The sequence below is a fragment of the Schistocerca cancellata genome, chromosome 9 (genome assembly GCF_023864275.1).
Source record: "Schistocerca cancellata isolate TAMUIC-IGC-003103 chromosome 9, iqSchCanc2.1, whole genome shotgun sequence".
In the NCBI taxonomy this organism is placed as follows: domain Eukaryota; kingdom Metazoa; phylum Arthropoda; class Insecta; order Orthoptera; family Acrididae; genus Schistocerca; species Schistocerca cancellata.
In genome coordinates, this window is record NC_064634.1 from 434,483,569 (window position 1) to 434,510,134 (window position 26,566).

At 43.3% G+C, this 26,566-nt stretch overlaps 1 protein-coding gene across 1 annotated transcript in view; it reads left to right on the forward strand.

The window, feature by feature from the left end:
• The window catches only part of LOC126101068 (synaptotagmin-7-like), a 349,607-nt gene that overhangs the window by 247,399 nt on the left and 75,642 nt on the right, over positions 1–26,566 (forward strand). The window contains exon 3 of the mRNA XM_049911742.1: positions 8,826–8,973. Within this exon, the coding sequence (XP_049767699.1) occupies positions 8,826–8,973 (148 nt within the window). The remainder of the gene's footprint in view (positions 1–8,825; positions 8,974–26,566) is intronic.

Below are 26,566 nucleotides of genomic sequence, written 5' to 3' on the forward strand. Positions count from 1 at the left end.
CAGCGCTGTGACTGTTGGTTGTACATTTTTGACATGTTTTCACATCTTCAGAAATACCTGACTGTGTTACGATGATTTGGAAATGGATCTCGGCCCGAAACTACTCATCGAATGAATAAAATAAGTAAAATTTGCAACTTTGGTCTGGTTTTTCATTGTCCTCATAACACTTCTGTTTGCTTATTTTGCGCTTTTCTGATTGTTGTTATGACAGGCGGTTAAACTCAAAATGAATTTAATAATTCTAACAAGTCTTGGGAGGTGTAATTATTTTCTTCCCTGCTATGTATAATGACAGAACCATGGTACTAGCAGAAAAATTCAGCGTCAGATATAATAAGTATATAAAACATTTTTGGTTGCTGCCTGTGCAAAGACAAATATTACATACTTCTGTATTTGTGAAAGCCGTTTCGTGTCGATATATTAAATTATTAATTCAGCAAGGACATACTATAACCTTCCACTGAAATTTGCATTTCTCATATTCGATGCATTGGGAGATGAGATGATAGTCTTGAAATTTATTTCCTCAACATAGACGCCACGAAGCTGTTGTGAAATAATGGAACTTACCCGCGAAATTGCGTAAAATTCATAACTGAAATTTTCTGTATCAGACGTGCAGTTTGGTCGAATTGAATGATCATTATTAGCTCTGTCTACAAATTACATATATTTTCCATTTACATTGGTACGTGACCGAAACAGTAATTTTTTTCGGGAAATTTTCGTTATGGACGATTACGAAAACGGGATAGTTATCTGCGATCCGATATTGTATTATTGTTACGAGATCATCATTCATAGAATTTATAACAAATCGCAATTAATTTTAGTGAGAGAAATTATAGTGTTTTCTAGCTATTAAAACTGAGTCTGAACGTTTTTATCTACTGTAACTTTTTCCCTGTATTTACGTACTTACATAGTAAATATACATTCAGACAAGTGGAGACAGCATATAAAACTTATTTTCTCTCAATTGTGTTCAGTTTCTATGGTAGAGCTTAGGGCGTGAGTGCATTTTAGCAAACAGACAGTTATCGATGATGATCGTTACAGCTTTTGTGTATGGCGAAACTTTGCATTCGGGACGCTATAACTTATGATTCCCAGCCCTTGTGTTCAGTGTGACGTGTGATAATTATCGAATACTCATGTTCTTCAGTTATATCTCCACTTTCACCGGCAATAGCAGATTGTATTGTTCAATAACCAGACTGAACGACTCCGTACGGACCGCACATACTCTTACGGTCGTGGGCCTTACGCGAAATGTACGTTGGCGGCAGTGAAATCGTTATACAGTAAGCTGTAAATACCGGTTCTCTAAATTTTCTCAGCAGCGTTCATCGAAAATAACGCGCCTTCGCTCCAGGGATTCCCATTTTAGTTCCCGAAACATCTCCGTATACTTAAGTCTCGATCGAATATAGCAGTAACAAACCTAGCACCCATCATCTGAATTGCTTTGATGTCCTCCCTTAATCTGACCTGGTGGGGATCTCAAGCACTCGAGCAGTACTCAAGAATGTCTCACCATTGTCCCTATATGCGGTCTCCTTTACACTTTTCTAAAACTCCCCCAATAAACCGAAGTTGACAATTAGCCTTCCCTATTACAATACTTGCATGCTCGTTCCATTTCTTATTGCTTCGCAGCGTTACGCCTAGATAGTTAATCGACCTGATTCTCAAGTGGTAAACTATTAATGATGTATTCGGATAATGTGGGACGGTTTTTCCCACCATTTGAATTAACTTCCATTTTACTACGTTTACACCTAGGTGTCATTCATCATAACAATTAGAAATTTTGCCTATAGCTCTCATTCATCTCCAATTAGAAACATTGTCTAAATAATCCTTCATCCTCCAGAGTCACTAAACTGCCAGTACACCCACAGGATAATCAGCAAACAGCCGCAGATTACTGCTCATCCTGTCCATAAAGTCATGTATACATATGGAGTATATATATGTCCAGTGCTCCTACCAAGCTTACCTAGAGCACTCATGACGATGCCCTAGTCTCTAATGAACACTCGCCTTCGATGACTACGCTCTGGGTACTATTGCTTACGAAGTCGTAAAGCAACCTTCGTATCTGGAAATTCAGTCCGTATGCTCGGAGATACGTTAACGGTCTGCAGTAGGACACCGTGCCAAACGCTTTCCGGAGATGTAGGAATATGGAATCTGCTGTTACGCTTCATCTACAGCACGTACGATATCATATGAGACAAAGGCAAGTTGTACATCAAATGTATTCGCAGATGCGAATATAGAAAACCATCAGCTGTATAATAGGATGACGACAATGAATATTTGTTTCGGACCAGGACTCGAAACCGGATTTCCTGCTTATTGCTAGCGGTCCACTTACCATTAGGCTATTCGAACACGACTCACGGGCCGACCCAAACCTCCACATGATTTCACCTATTTGTCTACAACCCGTTCTCGTACATCCGCCATATACAAGGGTGGTCCATTGATAGTGAGCGGGCCATATATCTCACGAAATAAGCACCAAACGAAAAAACTGCAAAGAATGAAACTAGTCTAGCTTGAAGGGGGAAACCAGATGACGCTATCGTTGGCCCGCTAGATGGCGCTGTCATAGGTCAAACAGATATCAACAGCGTTTTTTTAAAAATATGAACCACCATTTTTATTACATATTCATGTAGTACGTAAAGAAATATGAATGTTTCGGTTGGACCACTTTTTTCGCTTTGTGACAAATGGCGCTGTAATAGTTACAAACCTATAAGTACGTGGTATCACGTAACATTCCGCCAGTGCGGACGGTATTTGCTTCGTGATACATTACCCGTGTTAAAATGGATCGTTCACCAATTGCGGAAAAGTCAATTTCGTGTTGATGTATGGCTATTGTGATCAAAATTCCCAAAGGGCGTGTGCTATGTTTGCTGCTCGGTACCCTAGAAGACATCATCCAAGCGTCCGGACGTTCGCCGGATAGTTACGTTATTTAAGGAAACAGGAAGTGTTCAGCCGCATGTGAAACGTCAACCACGACCTGCAACAAATGATGATGCCCAAGTAGGTGTTTTAGCTGCTGCCGCGGCTAATCCTCTCATCAGTAGCAGACAAATTGCGCAAGAATCGGAATCTCGAAAACGTCGGTGTTGAGAATGCTACACCAACATCGACTGCACCCGTACCATATTTCTATGCACTAGGAGTTGCATGGCGACGACTTTGAAAGTCGTGTACAGTTCTGCCACTGGGCGCAAGAGATATTACGGGACAATGACCAGTTTTTGCACGCGTTCTATTTAGCGACGAAGCGTCATTCACCAACAGCGGTAACGTAAACCGGCATATATGCACTATAGGGCAACGGAAAATCCACGATAGCTGCGACAAGTGGAACATCAGCGACCTTGGCGGGTTGATGTATGATGCGGCATTGTGCGAAAAAGGATAATTGGTCCCCATTTTATCGATGGCAATCTAAATGGTGCAATGTTTGCTGATTTCCTACGTAATGTTCTACCGATATTACTGCAAGATGTTCGACTGCATGACAGAATGGCGATGCACTTCCAACGTGATGGATGTCCGGCACATAGCTCGCGTGCGGTGGAAGCGGTGTTGAGTTGCATATTTCATGACAGGTGGATTGGTCGTCGAAGCACCATACCATGGGCTTCACGATCACCGGATCTGACCTCCCCGGATTTCTTTCTGTGGGGAAAGTTGAAGGATATTTGCTATAGTGATCCACCGACAACGTCTGACAACATGCGTCAGCGCATTGTCAATGCATGTGCGAACATCACGGAAGGCGAACTAATCACTGTTGAGAGGAATGTCGTTACACGTATTGCCAAATACATTGAGGTTGACGGACATCATTTTGAGCATTTATTGCATTAATGTGGTATTTACAGAAAATCACGCTGTAAGAGCATGCGTTCTCAGAAATGATCAGTTCACAAGTGTACATGTATCACATTGGAACAATCGAAATAAAATGTTCAAACGTACCTACGTTCTGTTTCTTACTTTTAAAAACCTACCTGTTACCAACTGTTCGTCTAAAATTGTGAGCCATATGTTTGTGACTATTACAGCGCCATCTATCACAAAGCGAAAAAGTGGTCTAACGAAACGATTCATATTTCTTTACGCACTACCTATTTAAAAAACGCTGTTGATTTCCGTTTGACCTATGGCAGCGCCATCTAGCGAGCCAACCATAGGGCCATCTGGTTTCCCCCTTCAAGCTAGACAAGTTTCGTTCTTTGTAGTTTTTTCGTTTGACGCTTAATTCGTGAGATATTTGGCCCGGTCACGATCAATAGACCACCCTGTATTCCTGTACTGGTGAGGCATTTTACTTGAAAGTCACTTGGCCAATGTTGGCAGATACTTACGTTAATGCAGTGCGTATGTTATTCCGAATTACGATGCAATGTCGGCCGGTGAGTCGTGATCAAATAGCCTAATGGTAAGGCTACCATTCGTGGGGAGGTGGAAATCCGGGTTCGAATTCTAAGTCCGCCAAAATTTCCATTGTCGCTATTCCACTACGCAGCTGAAGGTTGTTCAAATTCGCAACTGTGAATACATTTCATGTATTTCATAACGGCTGGAACCACCCTAGTGCCTGTTCCTTCGGCCGTACATTCGTGTTCGAAGAAACAGTGAATCGTGATTCGGAGTACAAGTGGCACTGCAACGTCGTGAAGGCAAGCTTAGTTTTGCATGACAGACATCTCCTTAAACGGTGATGGTCTGTTGACTGGAGCTTTTCTGTCCCAAGGAAGTTAAATTGACTGGAATTAAAATCTATGAAATGAGATTTCGTCAGTTTGTAGAGACAGCAGACTACGATGATAGGGAACAATTCGAGAGTCACAGTAACGATGGCTATTTAAAAGCAAAGGCAGCAGTTTAATATGTTGAACATACTGACCACAAGACAAGTGAATAAAACTCGACACACGGAATGACCCACACCTGCGGCTATCATTACCTGAGGACTGTTGTGAAATGTAGAGTGGCGCCCACAGAGCTGACCGTTACAAAAATAATCACCTTCAGATACGTAATTACATCGTGGAACCGCCGTTTACAGACGTTAGGTTGAAAGAAGAGAGGTAAAGGAAAACGAAAGTGAGGGACATGTTGATTCAATTCATTTCGTGAACTGGCTCCAAGCGTTCCGGAGATGCGCCAAAGAAAGGAAAGAACTTCGTTATCGTCCGGGGCCGAACGTAGCCCGCATGCTGATTAGGAGCGCGTGTCGACCTGGAGCCAGCAGCCGCCCAAAACTAAAGGAACCACTCAATGTGGTCTCATCCCTCTATCCTGGCATTCCGTACGACTCTCGCCCCGCTTTCTGCCTAAAGATGTTTATCTCTTACTATACCGCACTATTAAATGTTTCATTTCACGATATTCTTATTACACTACTGGCCATTAAAATTGCTACACCACGAAGATGGCGTGCTACAGACGCTAAATTTAACCTACAGGAAAAAGATGCTGTTATATGCAAATGATTAACTTTTCAGAGCATTCACGTAAGGTTGGCACCGGTGCCGACACCTACAACGTGCTGACATGAGGAAAGTTTCCAACCGATTTCTCATACACAAACAGCAGTTGACCGGCGTTGCCTGGTGAAACGTTGTTGTGATGACTCTTGTAAGGAGGAGAAATGCGTACCATCACGTTTCCGACTTTGATATAGGCCGGATTGTAGCCTATCGCGATTGCGGTTTATCGTATCGCGACATTGCTGCTCGCGTTGGTCGAGATCCAATGACTGTTAGCAGAATATGGAATCAGCGTGTTCATGAGGGTAATACGGAACGGCGTGCTGGATCCCAGCGGCCTCGTATCACTAGCAGTCGAGATGACAGGCATCTTATCCGCATGGCTGTAACGGGTCGTGCAGCCACGTCTCGATCCCTGAGTCAACAGATGGGGACGTTTGCAAGACAACAACCATCTGCACGAACAGTTCGACGACGTTTGCCGCAGCATGGACCATCAGCTCGGAGACTATGGCTGCGGTTACCCTAGACGCTGCATCACAGAGAGGAAATCCTGCGATGGTGTACTCAACGACGAACCTGGGTGCACGAATGGCAAAACGTCATTATTTTCGGATGAATCCAGGTTCTGTTTACAGCATCATGATGGTCGCATCCGTGTTTGGTGACATCGTGGTGAACGCACATTGCAAGCGTGTATTCGTCATCGCCATACTGGATTATCACCCGGCGTGATGGTATGGGGTACCGTTGGTTACACGTCTCGGTCACCTCTTGTGGCTCTACCCTTCATTCGATCCCTGCGAAGCACTACATTTCAGCAGGATAATGCACGATCGCATGTTGCAGGTCCTGTACGGGCCTTTCTGGATACAGAAAATGTTCAACTGCTGCCCTGGCCAGCACGTTCTCCAGATCTCTCAACAATTGAAAATGTCTGGTCAATGGTGGCCAAGCATCTGGCTCGTCACAATACGCCAGTCACTACTCGTGATGAACTGTGGCGTCGTGTTGAAGTTGCTTGGGCAGCTGTACCTGTACACGCCATCCAAGCTCTGTTTGACTCAATGCCCAGGCATATCAAGGCCGTTATTACGGCCAGAGGTGGTTGTTCTGGGTACTGATTTCTCAGGATCTATGCACCCAAACTGCGTGAAAATGTAATCACATGTCTGTTCTAGTATAATATATTTGTCCAACGAATACCCGTTTATCATCTGCATTTCTTCTTGGTGTGGCAATTTTAATGGCCAGTTGTGTAGATAGAAGTCACATCTAATATATAGCACGTATATCTTCATTAATTGTATATAAAAGTTTTAAAAATAATAAAAATGCCCTATCTTGAATTTCACCCAAATTTAAAGTGATTGAAATTTTAACTGAAAGAGTGTGTAATTACTTTTATTGATTGGAGTAAGAGCCTGTTGTTCCGGTCCCCTAATGTTAGTTTGATTCGCTTCTGTACTTTTGTAGCTTACCAACTGTCCTCTTCTAATGACATACCGGCTGCTCTGTCATCGATATGCCTCATGCGCTCATTTTTAAGGACTCGTGTTCTGATTTTATTCTTCTGCCACAGCGCCGACTGCGGTTTTCATCAACTCATGTTGTGATATGTGCCCAATACTTCTCTTCCACTCATTATATATTTTATGAGACAACATTTTTGTCGACTCGTCACAGGACGTCTTGTCCTTCGACATTCTTCTGCATCACCTTGCTTCAGGGGCTTAAATTACAACATTTATACAGCTATTCGGCATTGGCCTACTTAGTGATTCCTTCGTCGAGCCCAAGTCCGAAGCGACTGAAAAAAGGGCAGATGGCTGCTGTTCTAAAATCACAGAACGGATCTTTGGCTTCGCGTTTTGACCTCCTGGATCGTACCTGTTTGCTGGACTGCCACTATTTCATTTGTTGCTGATTGAGCCATTGCTATAGTACTACATACGTACGTTGAAAGTTATTACCCTTTTGTCTCGACCATGTTGTTCATTTATATCCTTGCAATAAATGTAATGTGTTCGTGTCACTGTAAAGTTCCAGACTGCTGTTTTCTTTTGAAATTATGTTTAGTTTCGTTGATCATAGCTTCCTCTTTCGTTCCATTCGTTTTTACGGCGCAATGAGGACGGTTTATGGTCGAAACCGGTTGTGAGGAAATAGTTTACAAGACAGCTCTGTGTCATTAAGCGCGTTTACTAGACAGGATATATTGAATAGTAAGAGCCATTTTACAACAGGGTCTTAATAAGATTTCTCTGGGTAGAGAGAATCAGTTAAAGTGAAAACTACACGTTATAAAAATATGAGTTTGTACATAAGTGTGTATATGCTCCTAAATGGCATGAAAGCATTGTACCGTCCTATTGCTGCCTTAACAATCAGATTTTTGTGTTCGAGAATGGTATCGGAAAAGTATCTGAACGGCTTACGGCATTGTATTACTCTTTATGTGTTGTGAACCTCCCTCCGACGTGCCTTTCTTCGTCACCGTCATCCGAGGGGAAACTGGACGCTGAGCTGAATTTGAGCTGATGTTTTACTGTTGGTTTTGCCCCGTGTGGTTCTGTGATCTTCATAGCTCAGCACTTTGTGTAACGCAACACTCGCATTTAAATCTTCTACAACATAGACTGGGTTTTCACATTCACGCTTCTATGGGCATGCTTGCTGAGTAGGAGAGGGATTTTGTAATTGCCACAACCTGGCAAAACTGTCTTTTTAGCGCCAGGATAGGTGTTGGAGAGGCTAGTACTGTGCACTTTTTGTAATTTTTAAAGTTGTGTAGTAACTGGTCAGCCGGCCGCGGTGGTCTAGCGGTTCTCGGCGCTCAGTCCGGAACCGCGGGACTGCTACGGTCGCAGGTTCGAATCCTGCCTCGGGCATGGATGTGTGTGATGTCCTTAGGTTAGTTAGGTTTAAGTAGTTCTAAGTTCTAGGGGACTGATGACCACAGATGTTAAGTCCCATAGTGCTCAGAGCCATTTGAACCATTTAGAAACTGGTCAGTCTCTATTGGTTCGGTAATTTCATTATAGGGGTCACAATAAAAGATAATGTCGTTATGTGTTCCCGTATGACTGCATCGACGGATGCCTTTGTCTTCCTTGCTGAAACTGTACATTCCCCTTCAGTATTGTACCACACCTTTACAGGGGTTTAAAATAAAAACAAATAATTACCTAGTGCTTAGTATGATCTGACGTTTTTATTTCCCCGCTGTGAATGAGCTCATATTTTGCGTATAATATAAGATGTCAATTATTGTTGTGTTGGCAGGCGAAGGACTTGCCCGCCAAAGACATCACGGGTACTTCGGACCCTTACGTCCGCGTCACGCTGCTACCTGACAAGAAACACCGGCTGGAGACAAAGATCAAGAGGCGCACCCTCAACCCGCGCTGGAACGAGACTTTCTACTTTGAAGGTGAGTACGCTCTCTGTGTCCATTTCATTCATATCAGGCAATGATTAACAAGAAATACGCTCATGCCATGAAACACTGCGTCCAGTCTTGATAATGTCCTCAGCTTGACCGGGAAGAGAGTTCACAATTTTTCCAGACACATCGTATTCAGTTGAAGCTGCTCATCGACGGTGATATACTGTAGATTCTGTCCGTGTCCATTGCCACTTTTTACCCATTGTTCCAAATAGCCCCAAATAATTTCAGTGGACGGAAGATCGGATGATTTAGGACGCAATTCTTGGTGCGGTAGGGTGGCTAAGTATTCTTCAAATTAGGAACATATGCATGCAATTGTTTGAAAATGGCTGTCCTCATAATGGAAGGTGGGAGTCTCCACAGCATATTTATCGTTAAGTAGAGGAAAGGGTAGCAGTTAGTCACTGAGAATGTTGCAGTAAACATCGTCGTTGACGTTCGTTATAATTGGAACGATTGCGACCAAATAATGATTTGAAAAATCTCTCTATTTTGAGCTGCACTCTCCACCCGCTATACGGGAATCAGTCCTCACGAAGCTAATCATTATCGGAAAGGAAGCAAAGCTCCTGCTCCCCGGCCACGCTAAACGCCTCCAGTCAGCGATAGCATCAAATATTGAGCGCTGAGGACGAAGATATCGAGCCCAAATAGGAAAGATTCTAAAGCAGCGTTCGACGTAGTTTAGACAAGAATGATCCGAGTAAGGGCTTAAGGACTGAGAGAGACCCACCGCTCTTTAATAGCCGTCTTAGAAAACCGCTACGTAAACAATGTGAACTTCATCACAGATGCAAGAGAAGTCAAAACCTAGTTGACAAACAACAGCTGAACGAAGCGAAAATGAACCCGAGGAGAGCAATAAGAGAAGTGCTCAGTGACTTTCAAAGTAAAATTTTGCCAACCGACCTGATTGAAATCCCAAAAAGGTTTCGGTCTTACGGAAAATCGGTAATCGGTTCGAAACTCCCTCTTCTCTCAGTGACCACCGCGCCATCCAAACAGAAAATAACAGAGACAAGGCCGAAATACTGAATTTGGTCTTTCGAAATTGTTTTACGTTGGAAGATCGTAACACGATCCCTCTTTCGAAGCATTTTACGAACGTTGAAATGGCAGTTATTTAGTTGACCGATGGCGGAATAGGAAAGCTGCTACAGTCGCTTAGCAGTGGAAAGGCGTCAGGACCTAATAACATAATTATATGATTGTACAAAGATTATGCGAAAGAATATACTCCTCTTCTAGCAGCAGTTTCTCGTATATCGGTGGAAGATCCCTAGTTACTGGAAAAAAGCGCAGGTTATTTCTGTTTTCAAAAAGCACCTTAGGACAAATGCTCATAATTTTAGCCCTGTATCGTTGCCTTGAATCTGTTGTAGAATTTTGAAACATGTTTTATGCTCAAGACGTTTGGGAGAACGAAAATCTCCTCTATAAAAATCAACATGGAATCTGCAAAAAAGACATTGCAGATCCCAGCTCGCTCCGTACCTCAATTAGAGCCGTATCGCTGTAGACAACGACGCTCAGGTTGGTGCCGCGTTCCTAGACTTCAGGAAGGGTTCTGAGACCATCCTACACTGCCCTTGAATGAAAAAAGTATGAGCTTACTGAGTAGATGGGCGCATTCGCCACTGAATCCAAGGCTTCCTTACAAATAGATCTCAACACGTAGCTGGTAATGGAACAGAAGCTACAGATGTAACGGTAATTGCCGGAGTTCCACAAGGAAATGTGACAGGACTGATACTGTTTATAATCTACATAAATAATCTAATTGAATTTTTCGGTAGCTCTATAAGACTGTCGGTATATTATGCAATTGTCTATAAGAAAATGGCAACGCCAAAGATACTCTCCATTTGCACAATGGCCTGCAAAGGAGTGATGAATGGTGCAGGTTCTGGCAGTTGACCATGAGTGTAAATAAATGCAACATACTGAGCGTACATAGGAAAAGAAATCCGCTACTCTACAGCCACACTATTGATGAAAAACTGTTGGAAACGGTTTCTACCGTAAAATATCTGTGAGTAACTATCCAAAGCTTCCTTAAGTGGAATGACCACATGAAACACGTATTACGATGCCAGATTGAGATTCGTAGGAAAAAACTCAAAGGAAAGTAACTCATCCACGGAGGCAGTGATTTATAAGGCGCTTAGTCGACCAATTCTTGAGTATTGTTCACCAGTCTGGCTCCCCTACTGACGGAAGAGGTGGAGAAGATCCGACGAAGAGCGGCGCATTTCGTCACAGGTTCGTTTAGTCGGCGCGATGGCGTTACAGATATGCTCAGCAGTGCAAGTGAAATGTTGTGCATCACGGATTGGGTTACTATTGATATTTCGAGAGAACGTCTTCCGTAAAGAGTCGGACAGCATATTACTTCCTCCCACGCATACAGGTTGGTAGCGGGCGATGGGGGGGGGGAAATTAGTTAGTGGTACCAGATGTACCCCCCACCTACACCGTCAGTTGATTTATTGGTTTATGTAGTAGATTTCTTTGCCACTGGGAGCAATGACCTTCGCTCCGAAACCGATTGAGATAGGTCTGCATTCACTGACAGCAGCGCTTCTGACCCGAAACAGCTATGAATGGTGCCCGCATCTCGTGGTCGTGCGGTAGCGTTCTCGCTTCTCACGCCCGGGTTCCCGGGTTCGATTCCCGGCGGGGTCAGGGATTTTCTCTGCCTCGTGATGGCTGGGTGTTGTGTGATGTCCTTAGGTTAGTTAGGTTTAAGTAGTTCTAAGTTCTAGGGGACTGATGACCTAAGATGTTAAGTCCCATAGTGCTCAGAGCCATTTTAGCTATGAATGGTAGGGCCTGACAGTACACCATTCCTTTTAGACACGTCCAATAAACAAGGGGACTTCATCCACGGGGAGGTTACGGTCACGTTCAAACTCTATATCACTTTTCCACCATTCTGTCATATCCCTACGTCGACCCATCTTTCACTGATGATTTCATTTAACCAACTGGCTAAAACACACCACTTTACTGCCGTATCATTTCCGTGACGCCAAAAGATTTACCGAGTGAGCTGGTACAGTGGTAAAACACTAGATACGTATTTAGGAGGAGGTGGTTAAAATTCTGTCCGACTGATTTACCTAAGCCTCTTAATACGAATGCTGGGATGGATCCTCCGGAACAGCATGGTCCTTTTTCTTCGCCAATCCGAGCCTCTGCTATGAACTAGTTGTTCACCTAATTTGGGGGTTCGTTTGCTTACTCATGGAGGGATCAAGCATGCAGATTTCTTTGCCACTGGGAGCAATGACCTTCGCTCCGAAACCGATTGAGATAGGTCTGCATTCATTGACAGCAGCACTTCTGACCCGAAACAGCTAATAATGTATTTTTCTCTCTTATAGAAGTATCGAATGACTATGTAGCAAGTGGTCCTCTACGTTTCTGCGAACATAATTAAACTTCAAATCGAAAACAAAAATAAACACTCCACACTGTAATCACTAAGTACTTAGCTGAATTCACAGCGTTTACATTTGCATGACTTACCGTGTAACCGAAATCTAGCGGATTGCTTTTAGTACTCAAGTGGATGACTACGCATTTTTCATTATCTTGGATGAACAGCGGCTTTTCGAATCATACAGATATCTTGTCTAAATCATTTTGCAACTATTGTTGATCATGTGACGGTTTTAGAAGGCTGTAAATGATTGCATCATCTATAAACAAGCTGAGAGGACTGTTCAGATTGTGTCCTAAGTCGTCTATATGACGTATGAAGTATCGCGGAGGACCTGATATTACTTCTGTTTTACTCGTTGACTTTGCGTCAGTTACTATGAACTGTGACCTTTCTGACAGGAAAACACGAATCAAGCCGTTCACCTGAGACGATACTCCGTAGACACGCAAGTCGCTTATGAGGAACGGTGTAAAAGGCTCCTGGAAATGTAGAAATATGCAGTTTGCTGTCCTATGTCGACAGCTTTCATTACTTCCAGCGAATAAACAGCTGGTTGAAAGGTATCTAATTAGTATACAATATGGAATGGAGAACTTGCTTTAAGTAAGTGATTTTAGCGGACGTTGTATGTCCTATGCCGCCAATGTTAAATTATCGACTTTTGTGACCCATTATCTTGGAAACTTTTTAAGATACTAACTTACAATTTTCCGTAATTATTGAATCTTCCTTTCTAGATACACTGAACTAGAATTATTAATAACATTGTATTCTGGATATGTTAGCTTTTTTTTCAAACAGTCAGTTTCTTGACAGAATTTTGTAAATCCATGAACATAAAAACAAAACAACTCAGGATATTTTAATTATTCTAGTTCTATATGTGTCGAATCTCACTTGACATGCTTTGAAAATTTCATGTCTCTACCATCAGTACTGTTCTAGAAAACGGGTCATTTATTGAAAAACATGTAGTTCAGAGATATTGAGGTTTAAAACCCTTTTGATTACAAGTTCCTATACAGGCTTACATTTCTGCATCTCTCATGCACTAGAATTGCCCTGGCCCATAGTCTGTGTCTTCGTCAGTGTCACAACAGCCCAGTGCTTACCTCCACCTTTACTTTCTTGCTTCTTTTCTCATTTGCTGAGTGGCTAACTCTGCGTCACGCACACGATGTTCATCCAGTTCCCGCAGTTCTTTAGCTGTGTTCTGTCCAAATATTACCTATAACTTCCCCAGAACCTTAAGTCTTTCATAGTTTCCACCATTAAAAGTTGTTACTGCATTAGACACTGCTAACTTTAGAGACGTAAAGACAACAAATACATTTTAGGCACATGGCACCACACAACATCATTGAAGGATTCATTCCAATTCTGGGTATTGCAAGTAAACACTTCTTTAGTAGCTCAGGATTTGCCAAATCTCTGTATATGGGGTTGATTGCCTCCATTACTGCCAGAGGAATGGCATGTTTATGCGTAAATTCATGCAGGGTCCCAGAAAATTCAGCTTGCCTATATTTCTACCAAGTGTTTGGTGCAGGTGATATTCGACGAATGAAAGTGCTCCACACAGCTCTTTTCATCTTCTCTAAATTGTCACAGTTATCTCTAATGGCCTTCCCATAATATTCCTGTAATTCATCAATCACTTTGTCTGTTAGTCTTCCAGCACATTTTATTCTGTTACCATCAGACACTTTTGTCTTTCCCAACTTGATTTTTAGGTTTATTCGTAATTCCAACTTCTGAGACGTAACAGTAGGCACAAAACTAACCAATTCACAGCCTTCTAGATTGCGTAGTTCCCAAGATATGACTGCTTAACTGTGGAAACATATATGTAGCCGCGACATTTGACAGCCACAGTCAACGTTCAAAATATTATTTGAATGTCTCACAATTGTCTGATTTTAATCTATTATGTACCAAAATGTTAAGGAAAGTCCAAAGTACATTAAGGAGTAGAAAACAGAACATGTCAAATTTCAACGAATTTCACATACAGTGTCCGCTTAAACTGCTTCGCCACTCAAATGGTACTGTTTCTAAGTAACTCATGTTGGCAGCCGTATTTGTCTCGAAGTCTGGAACATTTCTTTCATTTTCTTTGCTGAAGGAATTTTGGAAAACCGTGTTTACTAACTCTGCCTAAGTGAGACTGTCATTAGCATTACTATCGCGCAGCGAAGGTATTGCTTGTGCCTTGTCGCTGGATTACGTTACGCACAACCAGAATCTCTTTGCTTCTCTGCCTGATTTCGAGACGGTTCCGTTGAAGAAACTATTAAAGGCGTCTCTAATTGAAATCCGCACTAAATTTCGAGCTTTTTCGGTCTTTTAAATTTGAAATTACTGTTTTCCATTGCTTCCTCATGTTAACGGTATATCAAATAAGACGTGCGTATTTCTCAAACCTACAAATAATAAAAAAGAGAGCTACCGTACAGTCGCCTTGAGAATTAACGTAGCCTAGTTGGCGACCCGAAAAGGAGAATGAAACATAAAATTAAGGGTTGGTTATATTTGGATCAGTTTAACTTCAGGAAAAGTAAAGGCTTCGGAAAGGCTCTTATGACATGTTTGATAACAGAAGCAGAATTCAATAAAAATCAAAACACTCTCATGACAGGTCAGGATTACTTAGGTGTCTCCACAGTCTTCTACGACGACCACCCGAAAGTCATTCAAATTTTGTAGACCCCAGTGCCACTGATCCACTTTCTACTTCAAGCGTTCCTCTGTTCACGCCCTTCACGGAACACGGGACTGTTGTTCCTAACGGATGCCTTGAGGCCAAATAGATCCTGTCCTGTTTGCTGTTGCGTACGAGTGTAGGCCATACCACCTGCTTCAATCCAAATAAGCAGCGCGGAACTCTGTTGTTCTCTCTCGAGGTACTTTTGAGCAGTAGCGGTCATCAGCGTGTGTTGTTGACACTTGTCGACCCTACGAGGCAGACAGTGGAAGTCGTATGTCTTACTATATCGGCTGAACTGTGAACTGACATAGCTGAGGTGTAAAACAGTTCTGTGAACAATTTTCTGCGCTGACAACCTCTCTTGCACCCGCGGAAAGCTTTAAATGCGCCTGGGAGACATATTGACAGACTGAAGAGTACAACATTTCCTGTAGTCTCACGTTAACAGTTTGAAGGAAGTACAATAAAGCCCTTCAGCAAGTAAGTTGTTCAAGACGGAGTTTGGATTTAATAGGCACGGGGAAAGGATACTAGACGTGTCATTTTCAAAAGAACCAACTCGGAATTTGCCTTAATTTTATTTGGTAAAATAAACCGAAAACCTAAATGTGGAATCTCGAATGACGATAAACCGACTTCCAAAAACCTTGTTAGTGAAATGTCTTACAATGGTGCTACCTCTCTCGGTTGCACGAATTGGGACAGAGTGAAAACTACTGAAATACACTTATAACGCCCGTCATTTTTTATCTGCCCACGTCGCAGGTGGTTCCACGAGGCGCCCTTCAGTAGACAAAAATGTTGATAAACACGAACTGTTCTAGTCATTACGGTGGTGCAAAAATTTTGTTTATCTGCTTACAACCAGTATCATGCTTTTCAAACCACAGTAAGTCTTTCCTGGCCTTGACACTAAAAAAATGGTTCAAATGGCTCTGAGCACTATGGGACTTAACATCTATGGTCATCAGTCCCATAGAACTTAGAACTACTTAAACCTAACTAACCTAAGGACAGCACACAACACCTAGTCATCACGAGGCAGAGAAAATACCGGCCTTGACACTGTGGGATGCCATCCCCGACAACGAAGACGTCGAGCACGTAGGAATGCAGATGGTCCCCAGTACTGTTGACGTAGTACACAACGTGGATTATTACCATTCGTGTCATAGATGCTCAAATGGATGTCCTCCACCAGCTTGTGTCCGTAACGCAGTCCAAGTTTCCAGCAGACAATTCACCTGGATGACGGCGTATCCGGACACTGCCAATGACCTGATGTAAGAAGAAACGAGATTCATTCGACCCGACGACACGTTTCCATCAATCAGTCATCCAATCTCGATGATCCCGAGCCCACTGCAGTCGTTACTGACGATTTCGTTAGGTCAACATGACAAAACTCCTGTCATATTGTGGGCACACCTATGTCCAGTAATGAATGCCGAAGGGTGTGCTCCGAAACACATGTGCGTGCCCGAGTATTGTAGTCTGCCGTTACAAGTGCCATAGATAATCACCTACCCTTCTTTACAGAGCGGGAAAACATCTGACCTCCACAGTCGGTGATCAGTGATTCAGTACCTTGTGCTCTACTCGTGGTTTCAGCGACCTTCAGTCACTTTCAAAATACGCTCACTACATAACACGCAAACAGGCGACCAGCTTTGCTGTTTCCCAGTGTTCGTTCCCAGCCACTGGCCTATAAAATTCTGCCCTTTGTCAGAGTCCCTTTCGTCAATGGATTTGCGGCCCGTATTATCATTATAACGCTTCCTCGTTCGTCTTTGCTTGCTTGTACTTTCCTAAGCGCGTCCAGTGCCCACTTGTTCTCAATGCCTCCGGGAGACATAACCAGTGCCCGCCGCCAGATTGAACTTTCTGGCCGAAACCGGTACGCCACTTGGTGCACCGACAGAGCAACGGACCGGGATGTTGAGTGCCTGCCTGCAGGGTATCTACCTCTATGACACAATTACCTCTAGACTAATACGTGATTCATGAGTTACCTCAGTCTTCGCAGAAAATGTGAGAGACCGAAACTATCCTATCACAACAACAGAACTGTACTACGCCGTTGTAGTCATTTAGTTTGCCCATGACACTTCAATACTTGAGGTATATTAAGCGCACGGGGCACAGGAATAGCAGGAGAGGCCGGGAAACGGGGCCAGAGCGGCTCCGGCCGGCAGTACGTACTCAGGGAGACATCTCGCACGCAGCCACGAGCCTGTGCCCGAAAAAGCCAGCCGAGTGCTGCGCTGTTAACAAGAGAGCGTCGCTAACGAGCCGGCCGTGCGCCACCTGTGCGCAACGACACGTAGACTCTTGCCGGAGAGACAACGACACGTAGGCCACTTGCCACGGAGACCTGCTGGTTGGCCTGCTATTTCTAGCCCTCTAAAACCCTGCGTAGCTCCCTCCACATCCGTACGAGAAGTGACACTAGGCAGAAGTGCGATACTTGTGCTACAGAAGGCAGTTATCTACTGTCGAGCAGATACTCATACTGAAACATAATTCGGTATAGTAATCACCAAATCCTTTTGCGTTTGAGCAATTTCTTTGGCAGCATTCTGACTCCGAATGTGACATGAAGTGTCCCAATCATAGTAGTCTTTTTAAGAAGAGTAAATATTTCATTTGTAATGCACTGCATTGTGGGGGTGAATGCTGCTCTTTTTCGAGAGAATATTACAGTTTCAGCATCCGTAACACCCGTAAAAATACTGATTTATTCTGCAACAAATCCATCCTCCTTTAAAACTGTTGCATCTCCATTTCTGTAAACACTGGCTGCCAAAAAAGGGTGCTGTGTAAAACATAAAAAATGTTTATTTCTACGAAGTAAGAAAACAAAGACACGGTAACAGACGGCATTTCCTAATGTAGGCGGAAAACCAAGCAGCAATTACCGCAACTAATGACACTTTCCCTTAATCAAGCAAAACTCACCTGGCGAGAAAAACACGCATTTTCTTGTAGTTGTAACGACGGGACAAAAATATCGTCAGGAATATTTATATTCATTTCAAGTCTGGCGAGATGTTTACCATGATCTCTTTTTTGACCAAAAGCTTGAGTGGAACGAAAACAACATTCCTTAGAAATCACATTATGGATATTTTCACAAAATTAATAGCCAAACAAAGAGCTCGGTATTGATAAATGGGGTATCAAATTTACCATCCTTGGAACTAATTTTACAAAGAAATATTTAACTGCCTGAAAGTAATAAGGGTAGTTAAGTAAAAATTAGTGATTTGAGGAAAAATTACACACTGGGCTTCCGTTCGAAATTTGATACGCAAGCTAAAGCAGAAAAACGACGAATAGTGCTGCAAACTGAGCAGTGTGAGGTCTCGTTAAAAGAGAAAGAGAAAAAAGCTTAATTTACAGTCCAATGGGACCGCGGCGTTGAGGGTATCTATCTATAACAGACGATATGTGATAAAATCCCGATTGCTGTTGTAGTACTTCAATGTTATAATTGTAATGGATCCAATTCGGTTATATTGACATTTTCAGACAATCTGCAAAAGTTAAGTAATAATTTTATTTGTATTTCTGGATATACATATTTGGCTCCTGTGTCCTTATATCGCCGGTGGTCGCTGTTATTCTATATTGTATTACAACGTATTGTAGCTTTAGGACATTCATGGTATAAGCTGTTTTGTGATTTACTGCTGTTATTGATGGTCCTTTCCTGTAATTTTTGTAATTTAACATTTTATCGTTACATTTTACAGATTGACAGTTATGCCAGTTGACCAAAAATGCAATGTGCTTACAGCAGAAATCGTACGTTGATGTTATCATTTTGGGCTATATGTATGATTTCGTAATCGATGTGTCTGTGGGTAGTTGTTTGTGTCTGTCGGTTCTCTTTGGTTTGGAAGTCAACACTACGTTGTATGAAATGTTTGTATTTTAAATCCATATGTTCATTTAAATTTCATCAGGACGCTGTATTGTGTGGATATACATTTCTATCTTTTCAAGTACATTCACTGCAAAACCTTTAGCGCGTAACTTCATCATAACATTTCGAGGGCACACGAGAATTAGCGAAAATAATGCATCTATATTCTTCAGCCTCATAAACAGCTACGACAACAATGCAGAACGAATGGAGTTTGCAATGAAAATATTCTACAAATTAGCAAAAGGTTTAACAGCGAACGTACTTGAAGAGATAGAAATCTACATACACACAATACAACGCCCTGATAATATTCTGAATGAACTAAGGTATTTAAAACATAAACATTTCGTAAAAATTCATTGAATTCCTAACCAAACAACGGATAGACACGAACAACTACTCTCAGATTCATCGGTATCAATGATCATATATACAGTCCAAAATAGTAACATCAACACAAGATAGCTAGTGTAACCATATAGAATCTTCGGCCAATTAACTTAACTGTCTGTCTGTAAAATTTAACAATAAAAGATAAAATTATAAAATAATTTACAAGAAAGGTCGATGAACAGCAGAAAACTACAAAACGGCCTATAGCATGAGAGTCCTAAATGTACACCATGCTGTAACACAATACATGGTGACAGTGACCACCGATGACATATGGACGTAAGTATCCAAAATGTATGTTGTGAAATACGATTGACCAACATTAAAATAATAGAAAAATATTATGTAAATTTCGCAGATGGTCTAAAGATAGCACTCTAGGCGAAATGGATCTATCACAATAAAAACATTAAGCTACTATAACAGCAATCCTGACCATATCACAGGAATTTTTAATCGTTTGAAAGCAATCAAAGTAATTAAGAAAAATTTAGTGACTTTAAGGAACTCTTCTGCCCGAATTGTTTTAGCGAAACTAAGAGAGGTGAAAGACAAACAAGGTAACCAATTGACGAGTGTGAGGTTTATTTTTGCAAAAAAAAAAAAAAATTTAACAGCGTGAAAGTAATCACATTTATTAAGAAAAACTTGATTAGTGTTCTGAAGGAAAACTGAGATATTTCATGACCAGCTGTTGCTTGTAAAATCAATTGTTTGTCGAAAATATCAAACCCAGCACAAAATGAAATATCCCTGAGTCTTCTTGATCTTTATGGTCTTCATAATAATGGAATGCACAGTTAAATATGCTTTTGCTTCTTGAAAGAAAACATGAAAGGGAAAAAATTATTGAAAAAATAATCGGTGAAAGGCTTTCTGAATTTATTTGTCCAGAAGTAAAATATAAAATATATTACAGATCCAAAAAATGGTTCAAATGGCTCTGAGCACTATGGGACTTAACATCTATGGTCATCAGTCCCATAGAACTTAGAACTACTTAAACCTAACTAACCTAAAGACATCACACAACACCCAGCCATCACGTGGCAGAGAAAATCCCTGATCCCGCCGGTAATCGAACCCGGGAGCCCGGGCGCGGGAAGCGAGTATTACAGATTCATTTGAGGCATCTTTAAATGATGTTCAAATTCATGTACAGCAAATGAAGTGCGTCAGATGTTTGTCTAAACTATAGTATTTCTTTCCTTTAGACAAATCGTTTCAAAAACTGGTTGACCGTCTTTTTGAACATTTTTGTTATTGTTCTCAACTTAAATTCAATAGCACTAGTTCTTTTCCTGCACTAAATTCATTGTGTTTCTTTTTCCGCTCCCATGTCGGATATATTGACCGAACTTACACCATATCTCTGCCTCGAAGTCTACTCACGGAAAGCTTTGAAGAATAATGTACAAGCAGCTGGACCAACTCAAAAAGCTATTCTGTTTTCAGAAGAGGTTCTGTTGTTTCTGATCATGCATTATAATCACTCGGGTCCCAATGATGGCAGGATTTTTCTACTTGTGGCTGCTGTCTATAAAATTCCAAAGAGACGTTGAATATTCTTAGGCAAGTTGTTTCTTCGCTTCTCCTTTATGCGGGCACATGATGCATATGTAAAATATATAAGCGGGGTAGCGAGGAATGAGAAATGTTTCCACTGACGATACGTGTTGCAAAAGTGAAATCCACCGATATACACTCCTGGAAATTGAAATAAGAACACCGTGAATTCATTGTCCCAGGAAGGGGAAACTTTATTGACACATTCCTGGGGTCAGATACATCACATGATCACACTGACAGAACTACAGGCACATAGACACAGGCAACAGAGCATGCACAATGTCGGCACTAGTACAGTGTATATCCACCTTTCGCAGCAATGCAGGCTGCTATTCTCCCATGGAGACGATCGTAGAGATGCTGGATGTAGTCCTGTGGAACGGCTTGCCATGCCATTTCCACCTGGGGCCTCAGTTGGACCAGCGTTCGTGCTGGACGTGCAGACCGCGTGAGACGACGCTTCATCCAGTCCCAAACATGCTCAATGGGGGACAGATCCGGAGATCTTGCTGGCCATGGTAGTTGACTTACACCTTGTAGAGCACGTTGGGTGGCACGGGATACATGCGGACGTGCATTGTCCTGTTGGAACAGCAAGTTCCCTTGCCGGTCTAGGAATGGTAGAACGATGGGTTCGATGACGGTTTGGATGTACCGTGCACTATTCAGTGTCCCCTCGACGATCACCAGTGGTGTACGGCCAGTGTAGGAGATCGCTCCCCACACCATGATGCCGGGTGTTGGCCCTGTGTGCCTCGGTCGTATGCAGTCCTGATTGTGGCGCTCACCTGCACGGCGCCAAACACGCATACGACCATCATTGGCACCAAGGCAGAAGCGACTCTCATCGCTGAAGACGACACGTCTCCATTCGTCCCTCCATTCACGCCTGTCGCGACACCACTGGAGGCGGGCTGCACGATGTTGGGGCGTGAGCGGAAGACGGCCTAACGGTGTGCGGGACCGTAGCCCAGCTTCATGGAGACGGTTTCGAATGGTCCTCGCCGATACCCCAGGAGCAACAGTGTGCCTAATTTGCTGGGAAGTGGCGGTGCGGTCCCCTACGGCACTGCGTAGGATCCTACGGTCTTGGCGTGCATCCGTGCGTCGCTGCGGTCCGGTCCCAGGTCGACGGGCACGTGCACCTTCCGCCGACCACTGGCGACAACATCGATGTACTGTGGAGACCTCACGCCCCACGTGTTGAGCAATTCGGCGGTACGTCCACCCGGCCTCCCGCATGCCCACTATACGCCCTCGCTCAAAGTCCGTCAACTGCACATACGGTTCACGTCCACGCTGTCGCGGCATGCTACCAGTGTTAAAGACTGCGATGGAGCTCCGTATGCCACGGCAAACTGGCTGACACTGACGGCGGCGGTGCTCAAATGCTGTGCAGCTAGCGCCATTCGACGGCCAACACCGCGGTTCCTGGTGTGTCCGCTGTGCCGTGCGTGTGATCATTGCTTGTACAGCCCTCTCGCAGTGTCCGGAGCAAGTATGGTGGGTCTGACACACCGGTGTCAATGTGTTCTTTTTTCCATTTCCAGGAGTGTATGTAACTCTCTCAAAATGTGGAAAGTTATGGCGAGGCAATAAGGAACGAGCACCATGGAAACTGCGAATCTGATAGACTATTGGCGTGCTGTTATTGTCCCCATGTATGAAGAGAGGTTGAAGGATGGTTAAACCACAACTAGGACACAACTATAGCAGCACCTCAGCACGTAATGTGTAGATCGGAGGTTCACCCGCTCAGAATTTTTACTCTAGCTTTTCTACTGTTAGTTTAAGTTTCTGTTTATTTCATGGGTCGGGATATTATATTTTGTGCCACTGACAGGCTTTACGTACGACTTGAAATACACTGACGAAATAAATAGCAACAACAAAAATTAATTAGTGTAGGGTAATAAATTTCGGGAATACACAGTGTAACATATTTAAGTGATACACATTGCAAGATCACAGGTTAATTTAAGAGCAAGAGAAATCTTGGCAAATCTGAAATGCTGGTACATTAATAACCGACGTAACCGATAGAATGTTGAATGCGAGCAAGCAAACGTACATGTATTGTGTCGTAAGGTGCCGGATGTCTGTTGTCGTTCGTCAGTCAATTCAGGAACCGTTAATGCTGTGTATCGACGACGCTGGAGTTATCTTCTGATGATGTCCCATATGTGCTCGATTGGAGACTGAACTGGTGAGCGAGCAGGCCAACGCAACAAGTCGACACACTGTAGAACATGTTGAGTTACAACAGCGGTATGTGGACAAAAGTTATCCCATTAAAAAACACCCATGGAGTATTGTTCATGAATGACAGAACAGCAGGTCGAATCGCATGATTGACGTACAAATTTGCAGTCAGTGTGCGTGAGGAAGCACGAGACTGCTGCTGCTGTCAAGTGAAACTGCATCGCAGGTGTAATTCCCGTGTGTCTAGACCGCAAAGACGTTGCTTGGAAGTGCTCATCTGGAGTCTTTCTAACCAACAAATGGCCATCACTGGTACCGCTGAGGAACCGGTTGTCATAAAAAAAAAAGTATCTCCACCCAGCCCTCCATAGAGCTTTCGCTTCACGACTGAAATCAAAAATTGCCGTGGTTCTGAGTCAATGGAATGCAAGCTACAGGGCGTCTGGCTCGGACTACTCTGGAATTAACTGATCTGTGACATTTCGCAGTGTCAGTGTTGTGCCATTTGCTGCTCAGATCAGTGCTGCAGAAGCAGTACAATGCGCCACAGCCATACGATAAACACCATGGTCTTCCCTTTCGCTAGAGTTGCACAGTAACTGTCTTTCCTCTATGCCAGGGGCGGGCAGGAATCCTGCGCATGTGCGGTGCACTTGCACGCTTGTAGTTAACAGGTGTTCCGCGTGCACACAGGGGTAAGCTGGCCACCCGCTTATCTCCCATCCCCACCATATCTTCTTTCCGCTCCTTCCTCTGTAATGCGTTTTGTTTCCTAGCTTGCTTTATTGATTGAATGAATAAGGTTAGTAGGAGTGCTTGAAACAAATCATGGTTTGAAAGAGTACCTATTACCTACGATACGTTTTATTTAATTATCACAGGTGGAGTTTACAATACGTTTAATATCTGGAACAAAATTTCTACATACAGACAAACACAAACAGTTAGTAAATTTTCATCACTGATGTTTGCGCTTAACCGAGACTTATTAATTCAGCAAATGGTTTTCCAGCTCTCGCTATATTAAGCGCAGTCTTATAACTTGCACATACCGCTGGGCTATTATTGTTGTCGTCCTGAAAACTTGAAAACAGTGCTCCATAAAATGTTAAATCAGTTAGATGAGAGACATGACGAGAGAACGAGAGAAACTCGCAGATCTCTCGTGACAACAGCAACTACGACAAATTCAAATGGCTCTGAGCACTATAGGACTTAACTGCTGTGGTCATCAGTCCCCTAGAACTTAGAACTACTTAAACCTAACTAACCTAAGGACATCACACGCATCCATGCCCGAGGCAGGATTCGAACCTGCGACCACAGCGGTCGCGCGGTTCCAGACTGTAGTGCCTAGAATCGCTCGGCCACTCCGGCCGGCCAACTACGACAGATTCATCTGGTATCGTCAGATCGCTCTTCTTAAGCTCAGTCAATTCCCCATCCGCTCAGAATCCGACAATAAATTGTACTCGTCCTTGTGAAATTTATTATAATGGCCTTCAATACTAAACTTCCGTTGACCAGCGAGAATACTGCCACATATTAAACATTTCGAATTTTCACGTTTTTGCACAAAGAAAAAATGATTCTCCCATTACTTTTTAAAAGATAGCAAATCTCCACTTCTCCGTTTCTTGAAATACAACGTTCACTACATAGTGCTCGCTTCGCATCAACGTCCGCAGCTTAGCCTGGCACTACACTGCCGCAACCTGCCGGCTGTCGCCACAGCCCCGGTCGTCGCCTGCACGCGAGCAGCACACGTGCAGCGCTGTGCGCTCATGAGCCGCGTGCAACGTTTTCCCGCCCCTGCTCTATGCTATGCGCTGTTAGCCTCTGCTGTCCCTACTGGATGCTGTGGTTGAATGTGCGTGATAATATTTCGTGTGGGTACGACCCAGATTTTTAATTATTGATAAAACCTTAGTGCACGCAACGAATAACACGACACACACACTCAGTAACGGGGGCTGTAGCCGCTAGCATTGTTTAACGTCTATGCGTCCTCCTCTTACATTTAAATCATCGAATTAAAATCGACTAATTTTGTCGGTATCCCATCTGTCTCCCATCTCACACCATACACTGCACAAGGCGGTGTCCTGCTGACATTCGCCGGCCGCGGTGGTCTAGCGGTTCTAGGCGCTCAGTCCGGAACCGCGCGACTGCTACGGTCGCAGGTTCGAATCCTGCCTCGGGCATGAATATGTGTGATGTCCTTAGGTTAGTTACGTTTAAGTAGTTATACGTTTTAGGGAACTGATGACCACAGATGTTTAGTCCCATAGTGCTCAGAGCCAACCTCCTGATATTCTTTGGGCTCCAGTAGTCAAGTTGACGCTTATTATAAGTTCCGAAGGGTCGCTGTGAACTGATATGTCTGCGGTGCTAAAAGTGTGAGCACAGCTGTTGGCTCAGTCGTAATTCTGTTCTGGCCGAGCGGTTCTAGGCGCTTCAGTCGGGAACCGCACTGCTGCTACGGTCGCAGGTTCGAATCCTGCCTCTGGCATGGATGTGTGTGATGTCCTTAGGATAGTTAGGTTTCAGTAGTTCTAAGTCTAGAGGACTGATGACCTCAGGAGTTAAGTCCCATAGTGCTTAGAGCCAGTTTAACCAGTCGTAATTCTGTTGTATCAGTCACCTATATTTTCCTCATTTCCTAAGTCTACAGTTGTGAGCTTGGTACTTCGTAGAGCAGACATTGAAAATTTATAATTATATATCTGCCTTAAAATAACTCTACAGAGGTATTAAGGTACCGCACTCCGTTATCGTTACCTTGCGTATTTAGAGTACTTGAATGTTCATCTTCACGATGGATGATGTCCAATTCTTGCAGCGAGTCGAGTTTCCTCCCTTTCTGTTCTAAGCGGAAGATTTCCAAGTCGTCTTCTGTTCTCTTAAAGGAATTGTCTCCTCGTATAGTGATTCGCAACAGGTTACGTGTCATACGATTTTGATAGGCCAAAACCACACGATGACGAGCCCTTTTTAAAGGAAGAGGCCAAGATCTCAGCTGCCGTCATCGTCGGCATCCACTTTTAGATCGTAAGAAACACGATCATAGTGAACCTCGTTAACGACCCTACATGCCACAGTGTTTCGTTAAAGACGAAACCAGGACTCCGCTTCTGCCTCGCAGACTGGAATGTAGGCGACGTCGACTTGGACTATTGACTATAGGAATATTTTAACTATCTTTCCACCTCCCGGCGGCAGACGTGATGGCGGGGCTCCCCCACTACGGCGCAGTACAAAAACATGTGGCGGAGACCCGGTTTAATCAGTTCTCGCTGGAGTACGCCAGGTGTGCACTGACCTC